General features: G+C 39.3%; 1 protein-coding gene and 1 long non-coding RNA gene across 10 annotated transcripts in view; one reads left to right on the forward strand and one right to left on the reverse strand.

Annotated features, from left to right (window-relative positions):
- Positions 1-16,674, forward strand: part of LOC140425276 (homeobox protein Hox-A3) — a 44,892-nt gene that overhangs the window by 24,534 nt on the left and 3,684 nt on the right. For 2 of the 8 annotated variants that reach the window (XM_072509409.1, XM_072509407.1), the window contains exon 2: positions 15,498-16,082. In XM_072509409.1, the coding sequence (XP_072365510.1) occupies positions 15,614-16,082 (469 nt within the window). In that variant the 5' untranslated portion in view covers positions 15,498-15,613. Of the gene's footprint in view, positions 1-2,040; positions 2,177-3,762; positions 5,835-7,451; positions 8,280-10,258; positions 10,321-11,781; positions 12,247-15,497; positions 16,083-16,674 lie in introns of those variants that run through there. The other 6 variants (XM_072509405.1, XM_072509411.1, XM_072509412.1 and 3 more) reach the window with 6 other exon arrangements.
- Positions 9,766-11,619, reverse strand: LOC140425291 (uncharacterized). Of its 2 annotated transcripts, none has more exons than XR_011947810.1 (2): positions 11,157-11,619; positions 9,766-11,047 (listed from the first exon to the last, which is right to left on the reverse strand). It is a non-coding gene; the product is annotated as an uncharacterized lncRNA (long non-coding RNA). The 2 variants fall into 2 exon arrangements; XR_011947811.1 differs by having other exon boundaries at positions 9,766-11,040; positions 11,157-11,589.

The following is a 16,674-nucleotide window of genomic DNA, read 5'->3' on the forward strand; positions in this document are numbered from 1 at the left end:
TTTTCTTACAAATAGCAAACAACAACTGCATTACCAGACATAGGCATTCTTAAATATGTTTTGGATAATGGTTTAAGACGACTGCAAAAGTATACAGAAAGACAAAGAATCGCACGATGAGAAAATTCGCTCCATTAGTCAGTCGTGCTTGCTTATCTGTAAAAGGAATTTTAAACACATTGAAAATACAAGATTTTCCTCGGAATCATTAATCACCTCATTCAATAAATACTTCTTTGTACACTTCAACAGCAAGTCTGAAGGGCGTTCTTTTGGAAAAGTGTGTGGACACATGGATTCTCTTGAATAAAATGTGACCATCTCGACGAGCACCATGTTTTTTTCCGCTTGGAACAGTCCTGGAGTTGCTTGCTGGACCATTTTTATTAACACAGAAATTTATAAGCCCATATAGTCAAAGGCAAAAGGTAATTAATTTTATTCCAAGTCAGTGTTGGAAAGGACAAGTTTATTAAAACTTTTCCTTCATTTGACCAAACTTTAGGCGCCTTTAGCAAATGAGCCCCCGTTTGCATCTTTATTTTCATTCTCTTTGATGTTTTTGGTTTATTGTAAATCGAACGGTCTTTTGTAATAAAAAGTTGCATTGTTTGCCAACGGCTGGGCAACCAGAGCGAGTTCACCAAGAGGACAGATTTTCTGACCGATTAGCCGCTTTTAGCGGTGCAGTCTGACCCCTCAAACCCTTGACCTTTAAAAAGATGGACAGTGCTCTTTCCACTATTTCCTATGCCTGCATATAGGGGCTAAAATCGTACCTTGTTGTAAAAAAAAAAGGACTTAAAAAAAATTCGAATAACATTTTTTTTAAAGAAACGCACATCTATATATGCGGCGACACAAAGAGAAAAGTTTACGTATTTGTGCGTGTGTTTATGTATGTGCATGTATAATATATACATGTTCATATATATTATGTGTCTGCATATACAGTGCCTTTGACTGTGGGGGACGTGCTTATGTAAAGAATACTTGGCGATAATTTATACCAAATTGGAAAACGCAACTCTAGTGCGTTGTGAGAAACAATGCCTATTTTGAATGGTTTAGTTAATAACATTTTTGTAGTTAATGGATGTCACGATTTAAAATAATAGACCCAATCCTATCCTTGTTACAGTGAGATAATTATCCTATTAAATGGCCTCTATTGTTCTGATTATTGAATAGAGGAGTAACTACTATGTTTTCTATCAAATGTAAGTTTACCTTCCAAAACCTATAGCTGCGCTGATAGCTCTTTGGATTCAGCTATTTGGAAATTTATAGGTAATTGATTTAATAAAATTATGCAACGTCTCTTTTGTTCACGCATGTTAAAATGTACGATTTTGTTCAACTCAAAAGACGACCGTTTGAGTTTAAAGCACATCAAAAATAGTAGGAGATTGCCACAAATCATAAAATTCATCATATGCATTTTAATGTGCACAATTATACAATGCAATGTTTGTTATACCATTGAAAGGACTAGTCTATGCGCTACCGTAACTGTGGGCTTCCGTATACCAGGCACAATACAAAAAACTAATACACATTTGACTGGTATAATAAAATATCGACTGTGGCTAGTGAGGGTCGATTTGGTGTCAAATTTAGCAGCCTTGGGGGGATGTAAAGTCATATATGAAAGAGTTAGTCTTACATCTGACTGTTATATATGCGGGGTACTGTAACAGTGAGCTTCAATATCAAACTGTCAGGCGAACAATAAAGACAGCTTGAAGAAATGCCCGAGAATATTGGACTGAGGCAGTTCGAACTATTGGTGACACAAATGGCAGACCTGTCAAATCTGGGATGAGCACAGGCCAGTCATCTTTGCATTATCACTTACCAGTAAGCATCGAAAGACTAAAAGAAAGCCAGAACAATAAAGATTCAACTAAGAAGGGGCGCAAAGAGGGAAAAAAACTCCACACTCCAAGATAAAGGGTCACGCGTCTCCTCTGTGTATGTATTGAAATTTTAATCTCCCCAGTCACGTGACTCATTAAATAATTAATGCAGCCAGTCCGGAATAGATATGTAGTCGTCAGTATTCGCACTAGATCTGTTTCAGTCTGATGTGAAAATGAACTTTCCTTAAAAATAAGTCTATAATTGGAAGACCTGTCTCAGGAAAGGAAGAGGCACAACTCAGGCACGAATTGTGGTGAGTAGTGTCTTTATGATCCGTGTTTTATTCTGTTTATGTTTTATATTTTTTTATTTCTTAATACTGTCATAAATGTGATGAATAGCGCCCTTTAGTATTCAGATTTAAATCACGGCATGTCTGTGATGGTGTTTAGTCAGTCTCTCGCGTGTCAGTAATATTTTAGATTTTTTTCATGATTAATTGCAACAAATACAAACACATATGATGATGTTCTAGTTCACAGTATGTATGCCTGGATACCACGGTGTAGCTGTGCTGCTTTGTTCAATTTTCCTGTCGTTAATAAATCACCATCTCTTACATGCACAGGGCTGAGAGGCAACTGTAGGCAGCAGCGTTTGGAAATGAAGAGGCATAAGCTAAATTCCTCTATGATCCATTAATTTGAGCGATTTACAATAAGTGGCAGAGTTATGGTGCTCCAGCAAATACACTAACATATGTAATTCTGAGCAAAGTGAAGCACTTATTCTGGCTGTCTACTGTTTGGCTTAAGCATGGAAATAATGTGCAACTATAAGCCGGACAAAAGATATAAGACCAAAGAATGTACAGAAACACCTGTCTTTATTGATGTGTTTTAGTACAAATTAATGACTCGTTTAGTTTCAAAATATTGCAGTCAGTTATTTCCATAGTTTTGCTGATATAAACTCTGAACTCATTCGGACGCAGTTTGCACTCATTAAATAACGTATTCGTTCTTTGCAAAAGTATTGTACCTCTTTAATACATGCATTTGATGTTGGTACCTGATGAAAGTAGATCCAGAAACTTGCATTGTTTACACTCATAATTAAGTCGCACTCCTAATATTTACAATAAAAGATCATTAGTAAAAGTACATAGCACTTAATTAAATGTCTCATCACTCCAGTCAACTACATTTTATTATTCTCACTATTGGCTATGATCAATCAAAACAAGATAATTGCAATAGTAAACCGGCTGATACAATGTCTTCAGCTTCCGGGCCGGCATTCCAATAAAGCACATCTGTAATTGGATGCACCTCCTGAAATAAGAACAACTCAAATACATAATGAGTTACTCTTTGGCAACTGATTCACGATGCCTTTTTTAACGACAGTAAATGTTTAGGACTAGGGTGTTTCTATCCAGAATCAAGAGTCGTTCCAGGATAGACTAATTGGGCATTCAGATAGTCTAAGAGCCCGAAATTGAAAGGTAAAATATTTTGCTTTGCTGATGAAATGGGACGGTCTGATTTCAGGTGGACTGATTTTATTTTAGTGCAACAGGTGGTTTGGTGCTTGCAGTTAATCGGAATCAGTGAACACTAAATGAAAACGTAATTTATTTCTCCAACTCTGTTTTAAGATGAGAGGTTGTGTGCACTCCGCAGAGCTGTTTCCTTCCACGTTGAAATGTATTAGCCGGTTGCAAAGGATAGTCGTGGAGCTATTTGAGAGTGTTAGGTCGGCGGCTATTTAAGGGAACAAAAGCCTAGGGTAATTCCTTTGTTTCGGGTTCACAGCAACCTCAAAGAATTCACTGGAGCTAGAAACATAAGGCTTGATTTATTTAAGAGGGGAAATCACAATTATCTTTTTAAAAGGAAAGACAACTTTTCTTGTGATATCATCAAATATATATTAATTTTCAACAATGTATGAATTTGAGCAAAATTGGCAGGGGAAAGGATCATAAAAATATTTACTGTAACTGTGTAGGGCATGTTATTTTGTTGCCATATATATTGCCAGAATAAAAGGGCTGATAACCATATTTGAAGGGTAAAATGTTTTATTTTCATAGAACCCAAATGTCACCTCAATGCACTCTTTCTCAATGTTTGTATTTATGACGGTAGCACATCATTTCTATTCCATTTCCGTTTACATATGAAGCTAACATCCGTATCTACAGCTGCAATCAATAACATACATTGAAGAAGTTTGAAACCTCTTGATTGCAAGTGAACATAAAATAGATCCGATGTATTTGTTTTATTATTACCAGACGAACAACGATATCTAAGAACTTCTCGCCAGTTCCATTCCCCCATTCTTATGCTTAGTGTAAATATCTAAATTGACGGTCTTTCCGATAGGATTTGCAATTTATTAAAAGGCAAAAAAGCAATGCTTAAAAATAAATACTTATTTTCAACCTACTCGAAATTAGAGGTCCAGCCCATATACAAGTTCTGGGTGCGATATGGCTAACTACGTAAAAACTGACGTAAAAATGGAAATCACAGCAAAATATTCTTTCCAAAAAATAACCTTTCAATAAAGAAAAATGAAACCCACAAGTAAGAGTAAACTAAAGATAAGCATGCAGTGTTAAACGGCATACAAATCTTTAATCTCCCCACCACCCCATAAACCGTATGTTGAGCAATATGTTGTTTAAAGGTAACACTTTGCCCGCAGACAATACAAGTAAATAGCGTTGTTAGATTATGTGAAGTTCCGGTTTGGTAGGAATGCTCAAATTTTCTGGTTAGTTGAAAGTGCCGTTTGGTAAGTAGAGCAGTTTTATTGCATGGAATGGGGAGTGCAATAAATTACTCAGACTTAATGCTTTGTTGTGATGGGTTTGTCAATTGCACCCGCATATGAAAATGAGTTTCTTACAGGGCCACTCTTAAAATAAAAACAATCAGAGTTTTACTGATACTTGGCTGGTTTATTTGTCAGATAGTTTGTGTGTAAAGTTTCATTGCGGCCATTCGTTTGTTTGGGAACGTTTTCTCATGTTCCGAGTATTCCGTCTAATTTTATTCAGATCAGCCTAAATCTTGCACCGATCCTGTTTTCTAACTTTATCCCCCAGCCTGAAAGTCTAACATTTCCATTGAGTGCATTGGGTCTGGGGAACAAAGACAAATATGCAACTGTGCTTAAAAGGCGAGAACCCCCGCCCCCTTCCCCGCATCAATATTATTCGCTTAATTATAGTTATACGTGTGTTACCAACTAATGTCTCAATGGACGTTCGAAAAGAAATGAAGAGTAAAATTAAAAGTGTAGCAGTGGTCAGTGCTTAATCTGCGAACCCATTTTGTCTGCCATGCTCCACGGCTTTACCCTATACTTTCGCAATGCAATGGGATTTAGCCCTCCTCAAGACTGGAGCAGCTGTTTCCTAAATCAAGGCCGTTTAAATGCAATGCGAGTTTCCAAGCAAACTCGCCCAACAATGAACCACAGAAACTTTATTGTATGTGCCGAATAACCAGATTTGATCCAGATTCTGCTAACAATTATTTTTTCAGTCACGTGAGCGGATTCCATAAGGTTTTTTCCCCCCTCGATTTGGCCCTGCTTGTTTGCCGAGCTGCTTCCCTGCCTCTCTCTCTGTTTAATGCACAGATCTCACAGAAAACCAGTGCCCCAGACGTCTGCAGAAACCTATAAGGCGAACAGTTCAGTATTTGCGGGGCGCCGGATCAGTATTAAGGGTTGCATTTTCCTTCTTGTGCCTTTCCGGTTTGAAAAGATTTTGCAGAAAGAGAACCTCTCCCCAGTCAGCAGTGAGCATTATATTTAAAACAGCCGGGTAACCTGGAAAATGTAAAATCTTCGGCGTGCGTTGGAACTTTCCCTCTGTAAAGCACATTACCAATTTCGCAGCAGGCTTTATCTGCCCTTTGAGGCTGGTTTGGATTTGGCTGTATTCTCAGGTAAGCTCCAAGACTTTTTTGCGGCTCTATCTTTTGGCATACAGGATAAATCACGGCCCAGTTCGTAATTAATGGCACAGAACTTGACCGAAGAGAAGTTATTGCTTATCGCCAAGACCGGTTATCTTCTCTCCCTCACCTCCCCCCCCCCCCCCCCCCCAATTCTCCTATCTGTATAATGCACACATTAGTTATGGTTATGCCCTGCATCATGTTAAAGTTCAGCTTTGCACTTTTGAAAGTTTGTGCTGGGATTGTGAAAGCATCTCTAAATCAAAAATGGCCATTAGTTGCAAGGACAGAAAGAATGTTTAACTTTGGAAATTTTAGCCTCATGATATAACTATGAGCTGTGAGAGCTGTTTTCTTGCTCTGATGGGTTCTACTTTCCCATCACAAGTGTCCTAAAGATATCTTCTAACTGCACCTCTGTACAGTCGATCTCGTCGATCTCAATATCAGAAGGTTTCTTGCGCATTTCATATACACCTGGTGTAAGTGTTGTCTGTCTATCTATCTATCTATCTATCTCTCTATCTATCTATGTATTTGTCTATCTATTAATCTATGTATAGATATGTACATACTTAGACACATGTGCATAAATTTACGCATATATATGCGTACATTAAATAGTTTCAGCGTTAAAATGCCGAACTTCACTTGGTGATGTTCATCAATTATTCATTAATGTTTTACTTTGGCTGTTAAAAGTTTAACTCGGCCTTTGTAAGACCAGTGAACGGATTTTGTTCAGAGCGAAAATGAAGAATGTCTAACCTTTCTCAAACTTGCTGAGTTTGGGAGACCAATAACCTCGCCTTCCTTTTGTAGCCTGACACTTGGATTTACTGTACTGATTATAATTTAACTCAGTTCATTTTGAGCTTTGCTTGACTGTCCCGCTCAAACTTTTAGCATATACAGGCTTTCCTAAGGCTGTAGAATTGGACGTTTAAAGCAACTTTCCATCATTTGTGACACTAAACAATGTTTACAATGAAGAATAGTGCTGGAAGGAAACTTGCCCATGTTGTGTAAAACAGCTTGCAATGAAATTCATGGAATAACTTTCAGAGATGTTCAAAATGGAAAGAAACAGAAGGAAGCAAAGATGGAAGTGGAATCGGGGCAAAATAAAGTAAAAGCAACACAATGAATGGACACTGCTGAAGACAGAACTTATGTGAGGCAGGCGCGTTTTCTAATTAAATTTAAATGGCAGAACATACGTGCTTAGAATAGAGGCATATTAATTATGAATCTCTTACGTGAACTGTACTTTTTAACAACTTCAGTCAAATTGATATTGCAGGGGTCTTGATATTTTCTCCTTAATTCTTTGTGCCTGCCCCCAAACTTTCAATACGTGTTGCTCTAAAGTAAGATAAATCTGATAAAAGTACCCAAAGATTCAGTTCTATTCCATAAAGGTACACAATGGCCATATTTCCATCAATGGTTCCGCATCACTATTAACATATATTACATTTGAGTCTATTTTGTACTTTCTTCCGCAAGTAATTCAATGCATCACTCAACTGGCAGAAAACGTGTAAGCACACATTTTGCATGAAGGTCCCTACAGACACGACTCACGATTCTACTGGAAAAGAAAGCAGAATCATTACATCGCTGTCAAGTTCACTCCTCACCCCGTGCTGCATTCACTAAAATCACCTAGGCTTTCTGGGACACTGCTTTGTCTTTGTCAGGTAATTATAAACCTTTTCTAGTTTCAATAACTAGCATGGTGTTACGTGTGGGTGTTAAGCAAGTCCAGTACAATAGCACGCTCTGAAAAGGGAGCTTCTGCGTGGAAGCTTAACCATTGTGGGACTTCCCTGCTTATTTGGCTGTTTTGCTCGAAAATGTGAAGAGCTCCCTTCTTCATAGGTCCATTTAAACTCACGTTTCCGGGTTTTAATGCGCTGCCAACAGCTATTCTTCGGTTCCAAGTAGTTGAGTCTGCAGGCTCCGGATAGGAGTCTTATGCACTATCAGATACAGACGGCACAACTTACCATATCGTGGATTTCCTGCAAAGAATTATCGCGGAGCAACCTTCTGCAACACCAACAAAACTCTGCTTAAGAAACTTCTTAGGTTTTGTTAGGTGAAAAGTTAGGTTTTGCCTGAAAAAGGGGGCTCCTTTAATTATCTCCCAAATTCAAATAAAAGGATTTAAGTTGACGTATGACCACGTGAGCACATAATACAGCGCATTATTGTGGCATTTGGAACGGAGACCTATGCTGGCTTCGGCTGTGATTACGCTTTTCCACTTTCTGTTAAGAGCCAGCTATTTTCTTCTAAAGAGATTGCACTCTGGGCACTGGATTTCACATGAAGGAATATATGCGAGCAGGGCGAGATGCTGCATTTAGCGGAATGGATTTTATTTTGAGGTATTCCAAATGCTTCCGTTGATTGTTCATTAATATGGTGAGTTATTGCTGTTCGAGGCAAAGGTCAGTGGAAAGGCTTACGGGTGTCAGACTGTGCCAGAACACGCTTAGATTCCCCTTTTCTGTTTACTTCGGCACATAATCCATTTCCAATAATATTTTCTCTCCATATGGTAAATGCAAAAGAAGTTTTTTTTTGAATACTGTCCGGATCACATGCGTGCGTTCTCATTAAACACGAACAATTGAATATTGGAATCCTGTCAATGGCCGCTCTCTGTCCGAATATGTACAAACAAAACAGCGTATTTTTATCACATAAGATTTAACGCCAATATTTCTGGCTCTTGTAGCTGTTAATAGGAATGTGTATTGTATCTGGCTGTATGCATGTACTGATCCTGGCATTTGATTCATTATGTAATGTGCGCCAATGAATGGTTCTTCGTCCATTTTAGAAATCCACCCAGTTAGTTTGTGAATTGTAGTACTCCAGGATGAGGTTATTTATGTTTTGCGTTACTTAAGCGTGTGTTGTTGAAATCTCAATGAATCACATCGCTTAATGGAGGAGCATTACATTTTGTGCTTCTATATGTGACGTGTAGCGATTTTGTATGTGTGTGTGTGGGGGGGGGGGGGGGGCGGGGGTGAGACTGCTCGTCAAAGGTTGAAATTTTAAATCACTGTTGCTTAAAAATTGTCCCTATTTGTTCATCTTCACAGTGGTGGTGTTTGATTAATGTAAGGCATAAAGCAGGCTGAATTGGGTGGTGATGGTGGTGGTTGTGGGGGGGGGGGGGGGGGGATTTTACTAGCAGGCCGTCATTGCGTTGGAATACTGATTGTCTGGAGGATTTAACGAAATAAATAAAAAGACGATACAGCCCAAACCAATACAGCCGTGTTTTAAAATAAAGAATGGATGCGCGATGAATAAAAGGCTGGAAAAACACTCGTTATGATATGCTGGGGGTGTAAATGTTCTATAAAATTGCACCCACCAGTGAGTCCTGCTCATGAAAGGTCAGGGTGTTGCGATTTGATTTATGTTTTCGGTGTACTGGGACAGCCGTGCCAATGCAATCTGCTTTAACGAATGCTTTACTTCTTTTTATATATGACAAATCACATTGGCAATTATTGATAGCCAGATCAGTACCCTGCCGTAATTCTACCAATCGCGTAAAACCAAAAACAAATCGGCTGGGGTGGGAGGGGGGGATGGTGAGATAAATAAAATCATTGTGAATAAGCAAAGTTATTTTCTGCCATATTTTCGGTTCTACACGGCATGGTGTGAATGCAATGTTTTTATTGGAAGATATCATTACTTTGCGAACAATTATGGCTCAATGGTGACATGCCCACGCAATAAGCATTGGTGTGGTTGATACTTTTCCATTGGACTTTGAACTCTCGATTTGGCTTCTCTATTTAATTCTTGCAATATATCTGGGGCCTTTCTTTCCCTTCACTTCATTTGCCGACGTAAAGTTAAATGCAAACACTGGGCAAATATGTTTTTCATAACACATTGAAATTTTAATTGCAGTTGGGGTTACACGTCACTGTTTCTTCCTGATTTATTATCCAGTATTGGTGCAAATTTGACAAGGCTAAACGACACACAAATAATAGTTTTTTGTTTACAGTGTTTGAGAGCAAATGAGAGCTGGATTCGTACAGACATATTTGAAAACGATACATACATAAAGTGCCTTATTAGGGGCGACGGACAGAGAATCTACAAGAGTTTTGTAACATACATCCTGGGCTTGAAATATTTCGTTTAATATTGCACAGAAACCTTAACATAGTTCAGAGATTATTTTCCAATATTATCATATGTATACAATTTATTCAAGGGGCTGCATTGTTTGTCCTTCTGCCCGTTAACAATCCACGCAGAATTAGTCGATTTACTTAAACCAATGGGGGGGGGGGGGGGGGGCAGCTCTCCGGCGCCTTTTCTTTAATTCCGTGAAAATTAATGGTTTCTCGTTTCCGTTCCAGACTTTATACTAAATAACAATTCTACAATCAGAGACTTTTCAGTGAGGCTGAGCAAACTTTCGGTGAGTTTTGTGCACTATTCTGATTTAACAAAATACATATGGTCGTTAAAAGCCCCAAATGCAAACATTGCAAGATGTCATATTTATTAGCCCCAGTGCCGGCGGCCGCTAATGCTGAATATCTGCTAAAAGGACCACAGTATGCGATAACAATGTGAAATTACACATGTTTTTTTTTTGGTTAGTCGAATAAATAAACAATAAATGTATCAACTGCAGAAGAAATTACATCAAGCATAAATTCTAGGCCATAAAATGGATTCTAATTCATAGCAGACTGCATTTGTAATTATTTAAAAATGGCTGGCAGAAATGTAAGCTATCGGGTATGGTCTTCGAATTTCGAGCAAGGTATTTTAGAAATGGAAGTTACAATTGCTGTAATATTTATAGGCACCTTGTTAAAAAAAAGGAATGTCATCTATCGTTTAGATCAAGCCAAACGTTTACTCCTCTCTTCGTTTCTCTTTGCGGAACTTAGCAACTAGCTGCATGGAGAGTCGTCAATCATAAATGCGTAAAACATTTCTTAGCCAGTATTTTAGTTCACTGCACCCACCAAGCTCGCGTGATGGTTTCAGAAGACACGTTCACATAAAGCAGACGCTTCCAATTTCTATCCAGTTGCCTTTTAACTGAAGCACACTTGAGTCAAACTAAGTTATAGAAAGTTTTTTTTTAAATCCAGCATCCGTGTTGTTACTTTTTTTTGCCATCTTCCTACAATCTCAAGAGAAAGAGAAAAAAAAGTTGGAGTCAGCACTTTTAAGGAAAGTGGAAGGACTGATCATTGACAATAAAGTACTTCACTACAGATAGAACATTGAGCGGCTTACTTGAAAAGTTGCAAACGAGTGAATTTTTGTCCCTATCTTCCCTCCTACGCTGGTTGGCTTCCCCTTTCAAGCAGTTGCATCGCAATAAAGCGATAGGAGCAAGTGTTTTCACTTTAGTGCGCTGTTTACAGCCTTAGTGCATGAAGTCATAAATCTTACGTAGCCATAAACGACAGAAGCATTGGTATGCATTAGTGGTGACTATAGCTCGTCTACTCCTTCAGTTCTCGCCTCCTCTGTCTCGGTTTTGCTTCTGAAGTGTAACTTTTCGCTCCTGTGTCTGAAACACTTTTACTTCAGCATCGTTAACGCCTATAGTTCTCTCAATACGGGGTAAAAACACTTTGGCCCTGCTTTAGAACCAATTGAACCTGTTTGAAACCGGCTGTATTTTCACCCTTGTGTCATATTTCCTCTGCACTATTCTCATGCTGTACTTCAAACAAAGACCTTTCTTTGCAACAAGGTGTTAAGAAAAGTTAATGCAGCACTTTTCAATGCGTAAGTTCAAAGGCACATTTGATTATAGTTATTCATTCCCAATATAATTATTAGCACGTGAGTTAGTTGAAATGGGGCGAGTTGGATTCAAGATATGATTGGAAAGATTTCATGATTGCCAAACCAGGGAGCTTGTGTCCTCTGCGTTGGTTAATTTGCATAATGTTCATTTGTGACGCTATGTTTCGGGGGAGTTTACCCAGCCTCTCCGTTCAATACTCTCACACAGCAATCTTAAAATCCGCGCTTTTACCATTCAATATTCATAAGAAACATACCCCATTTCTTTGGTATTAGATAAGAGCAGCCAGGAAAGCTGATAGTAGTCTTATCTCCCTGACCAGGGTGCGCTGCCATAATCACAGGGCTGTCCATCCAAAAGCTAGAGCCTTCTCGCCACTTCTTTGCCGCTCTACCATTTTCCTTTCCCCATTTGCCGCTGTCGCCAACGAGTGACTTTCAGCGTGTAAGAGCAACTGTTTGGCCTTCATTCTACTTAATTTGGAAGTTTTGAAACTCCTGCTTATCGATTTCCCCGGTGAATCTGAAAATATTGTGCCGTGGTCTGCGTCTATCGTCAGAGGCTAAGGTAAGCTGGCACAAATAGGCTATCACTCGTGAATGGCGGAGTTTATGTCCCAGTGATTTATGACCATATGACTTAAATCTCGGTTCAAGAAGAGTTCACATGCTACAGCTTCCTTTCACATCGTGACTGATACCCGTAGGCTTCGAATTCAAGTATTTTATTTCTATTTTCTGTTTCTCCCGCACCGTTGATATTTTCCTCTATATTTTCCAAGTTTTGCGAGTTTATTTCTGCCTACACTTCCGCCTGGGGCACATCTAGACACATGATGTCAGAAACATGTATTATTGCTCTTGGTAGATTCTGTGTTCCATTGATTCATTTTCAACCTTTTCTTTTGCCTTGCTTATCCTTGCCGATGTTGCAGAGAATGCGGAAATCTGTTTGGGGAGCAACTTTGTTCATAAACACACATTTCCGTTTGGGCTTAGCTGCACAAAGATTTGGAAAAGGGTTTAGATTACTTTAAGAAATATCTAATATTGTGGAAAGTTTGTTTGTTTATGACTCCCGTCTTTCACTCTATTAGGGAACTTCATGTCTGATAGGCAGCGGGAAATGTATTTCTGTAAGAGTGAAACAGTTTATGTGTGTTCAATTGAAGGTGTCAGTGTGCAGTCACATACCATTTCTGTATTGAAACATATAAGGAGAATGAGAAGGAATAGTACTCCAGGGTGGTCTTGTTTTACAAAAATGTTAGGACAATGAGGAAATCGATTTACAACACATTGAGGTGCAATCGCGTAGAATCAGATGTATAGCGCTTACACAGGTGAGTTCGCTTGTGGTTACTGTTGGAAGGAAAATGGCGGACAGCACGCAAGTCTGAGAAACCAAGGGGAAATGCTGAAGTGTCAGCTCCTATTATTAAGGATATCCAATTGCTTTTCACAATAGAGGGAATAAACCACAGCTTTTTACCAATTGTTTATACCTACATGCTTGAGAACGAGTTCTGATAATATAGTCAGAATATCTCGAAACAAAGCGAATTATTGACAACTCCTTAACAGTAAAACCCAATAATTCAATAACATGTAAGCTATTGTCCCCTATGGTGGTAACCGACTCGTTAAACCTACCCAGGGGCCTGTGGTTTCAGGCACTGGACAGTCAGTGACCCACCATTCATTATTTAATTGTTTCAACTTTACAAAATGCTTCGGGAACATGAAGTGCTGCGAATAACAACACAGCAGATGATTCATTCTTAACACAGGACGTTACAATCATTTTTCAAATGCATTTTATTGCTCCAAGCGTTCAGTTTCAAAAAGAGACACAAATGCTATTCAAAATCTATACTTAGCACAGCTATGCCTCTCCCCCCCCCCCCCCCCCCCCCCCCCACTGATCTCAAACGCTTCGCCTTTGCCGAGAGCTCTAAAAAACTATAGTAGAGATAGCTCCAAGTTCAGGTCATAGTCAATGGGATGTTGCGAAAAATGTTTACAGAAGTATAGGAATGAACAAGATTAGAATAGGAAATTTGGTTGGTCAACAAAAGTGTACAAAAACATGAGGAAAGCGTTTTAAACGAGCAGGTTTAAAATGTGCAAGGGAGCCCTGTTTACCAGGAGTTGGAACTGTGTCACTGGCAGCATAACAAAATGGATGGGCTTGCTTTACTGGTGTATTTTCCTTTGTATCAGTGTAGCTGTAGCAAAGAGAGGCCCAGCAAACAATGGCTTGCTCGCTTAGGCCATATTTCTTTCTCAAAATAAAGAAAAATCTCGTCATGACAACCGACCTATAGATACCTTAGCCTATTGAAAGTTCACACCCGTGACAAAATACCCGGATTTTATTTTGGTACATTAAACAAAGATCTGTAGGCCCAAGGTGAGCTTTGTATACATGCGATGCTGAAAATAATTTTATTTTGTCCTTTTCGTCGATTTTTATCCCACGGAAGAAGCACATTAAAACTACTCTTAAAACGAGATTTAAGGATTGCACATTAAAAAAAAACGATGATAATAGGCTGAACCACTTGAATGGATAGAATAGAGCTCCGTTCCCTGCCTGTTTCTCGTGATGCAGACGCTTTCTGTGGGCTGGGCTCCCAACTCTTCCCCCGGCCCAGTGACCCCCATACATCAAATTAAGAGCAGTTTCAGAGACAGAGCCTATTATCGTTTGGTTGGAAGAAAAGTTCACACCGTGGTCATGCAGAAGAACGCCAGTTTTTCAGGTTCCTGGTCCTTTCCGATCCATCATGCTTTTAGCAGGTAGAATTCAAACAGTAAAATGAACCCTTGGAAATTTCCACCACAGCAAATGGTGACCTGTTAAAAGTGGAATCAACAGGAAAAAAAAACGAAGACTGATCTGCCGGCTAGTGTGGCTAAATCTGAGTAGTCAAAACAAATACTACTTTTAGTGCAATGATATTAGCCACAGTGCATTTAATGTAGTGCTTGTTCCACGTCCCGGGTTGGAGAGCGACGAGAAATGTATTTTAAACCGAGTTCCTTTTCTGCAGAGACAGCTTTGCTGCAATACCAGTGGTGTCTATTTACAAGAAAGGAATGTACAAATGCAAACTAACACCACGATTCAGGCAGCGGGCAAAAACTTCAAATATATATTTTTAAGTAACACAGCGCCGCAATTAACCTGCCAGCTATCAAAATTAAAATTAGCCCCTACATAATTTGGAGTTGACATATATATTTGTGTTCCTTTGCAGGAAGTTAGAACTGCTCAAGTTAATTTCTTTCGGTCTCACTTTAAAAAAAAACATGAACTCATGACAATAATTACAACACTTAAATTTCATCTCATTCGATCTAATTGAGATGTAACGAATCATTTATTTATCACTGAATCCAGTTTACACAGATGTACATAACGCAAAGCCGTTTCCAGAGGCTTGAAAAAATGTCTATCTACACGGAAAGTGCTTCTTCTTTTCAACTACCGAAGAAGAAGGCTGCTCCTAGTTTAACCTACCGAAATCCTTCTTTCAACGTGAACCCACATGTAGCACTGTATTTCCCCGATGAGACAGAGTTAAATTTAAAAATGCTGCAAACTGCAGCTACCGATCGTTCGCGGTGCAACCACACTGAGCATTTACCGCTGAGAATCAGTTTTAAACCGTTGTTATATGCAGGTTGCCCAGGGCTAAGCTGTGTGACCAAATATTGCTGCACACTTTTTATGGCTTTTCATGTCAGTTGCTATTGAGAGTAAGATGGATTTGTACCATTTCGCCATTATGGTTTTGTTTCTTGTAACCCCAGGTCTACCCGAGGAGGCCATTGGAGGAAGAGAGTCACGTGACACAGGGTGCCAATGTTATTCTATAAGGGTGTCAAGACCCTGTCAGTTTGCGAAATAAATATTGGGAAACAACGAGATGCAAAAGGCGACATACTACGACAGCTCTGCAATTTTCGGTGGTTACACATACCAAGGAGCAAATGGTTTTAACTACAATGCCAGTCAGCAGCAATACCCGCCTTCGTCCCACGTGGAAAACGACTATCATCGGCCCGCCTGCTCTCTGCAGTCACCGGCCAGCACTGTTTCCCATCACAAACCCAACGAAATCAATGAAAGTTGCATGCGAACCAGTGCCAGCCAACCGAGCCACCACCCAGTTATTGCAGAGCAACCGCAACAGAAGCAGCCACCACCTCCTCCACCACCACCTCCACCACCACCATCTGTCTCACCACCCCAAAATACCAGCAGCAACTCGACCCAGTCCAGCACAAACAAAAATCCTACACTTACCTCACAAACCACCATTAGTAAACACATATTCCCCTGGATGAAAGAGTCGCGCCAAAACGCCAAGCAAAAAACCAGCAGTTCCAGTTCAGGTATAAAGTGCCCTGTTTTACCTTTTGATTATCAGTCGACATGTTTATACAGCGGGTAGTATTTCTAATGGAGCTACTGGAACTCTATAGGCAGCGCCCTCATCCCCATAATATCTAAGCAACAACAATTTCAATAGTTCTGGAACCTGGACCAAAAAATAATACATGGGTCATTATTAGACCGTAATGAGGCAATTAGTTTATTAACTAATATTAACTAAATTTAATTTAGGCAATTTGAAGCACATTACCGGGAAACAGTTTGAGAAAGTGCACGTCAGCCTTTCTATTCCTCTCCCCCTCTCTCCCCCATTTCTCCCCTCCCCCTCTCTCTGCCTCGAACTCTCCTCTTCTCTCTCTCTCCCTCTGCCATCACTCTTGCACACAAACGCACACATCCTCTAGTCGAAAATTCGCATCTGCGTTAATTATACCAGTTATATATTAATGATGTTATTGTATACGTGTATAATTACACTTAAATTAAGAGATGATTTTAACATAACACGATTTAAAAAAATATTCAGCAATGTGCCTATATTCTACGTATGGACAATTAAATATAAAAGGCCCAGCTTTTCGACCAAACTAA

This window comes from Scyliorhinus torazame, chromosome 6 (genome assembly GCF_047496885.1).
Source record: "Scyliorhinus torazame isolate Kashiwa2021f chromosome 6, sScyTor2.1, whole genome shotgun sequence".
In the NCBI taxonomy this organism is placed as follows: Eukaryota; Metazoa; Chordata; class Chondrichthyes; order Carcharhiniformes; family Scyliorhinidae; genus Scyliorhinus; species Scyliorhinus torazame.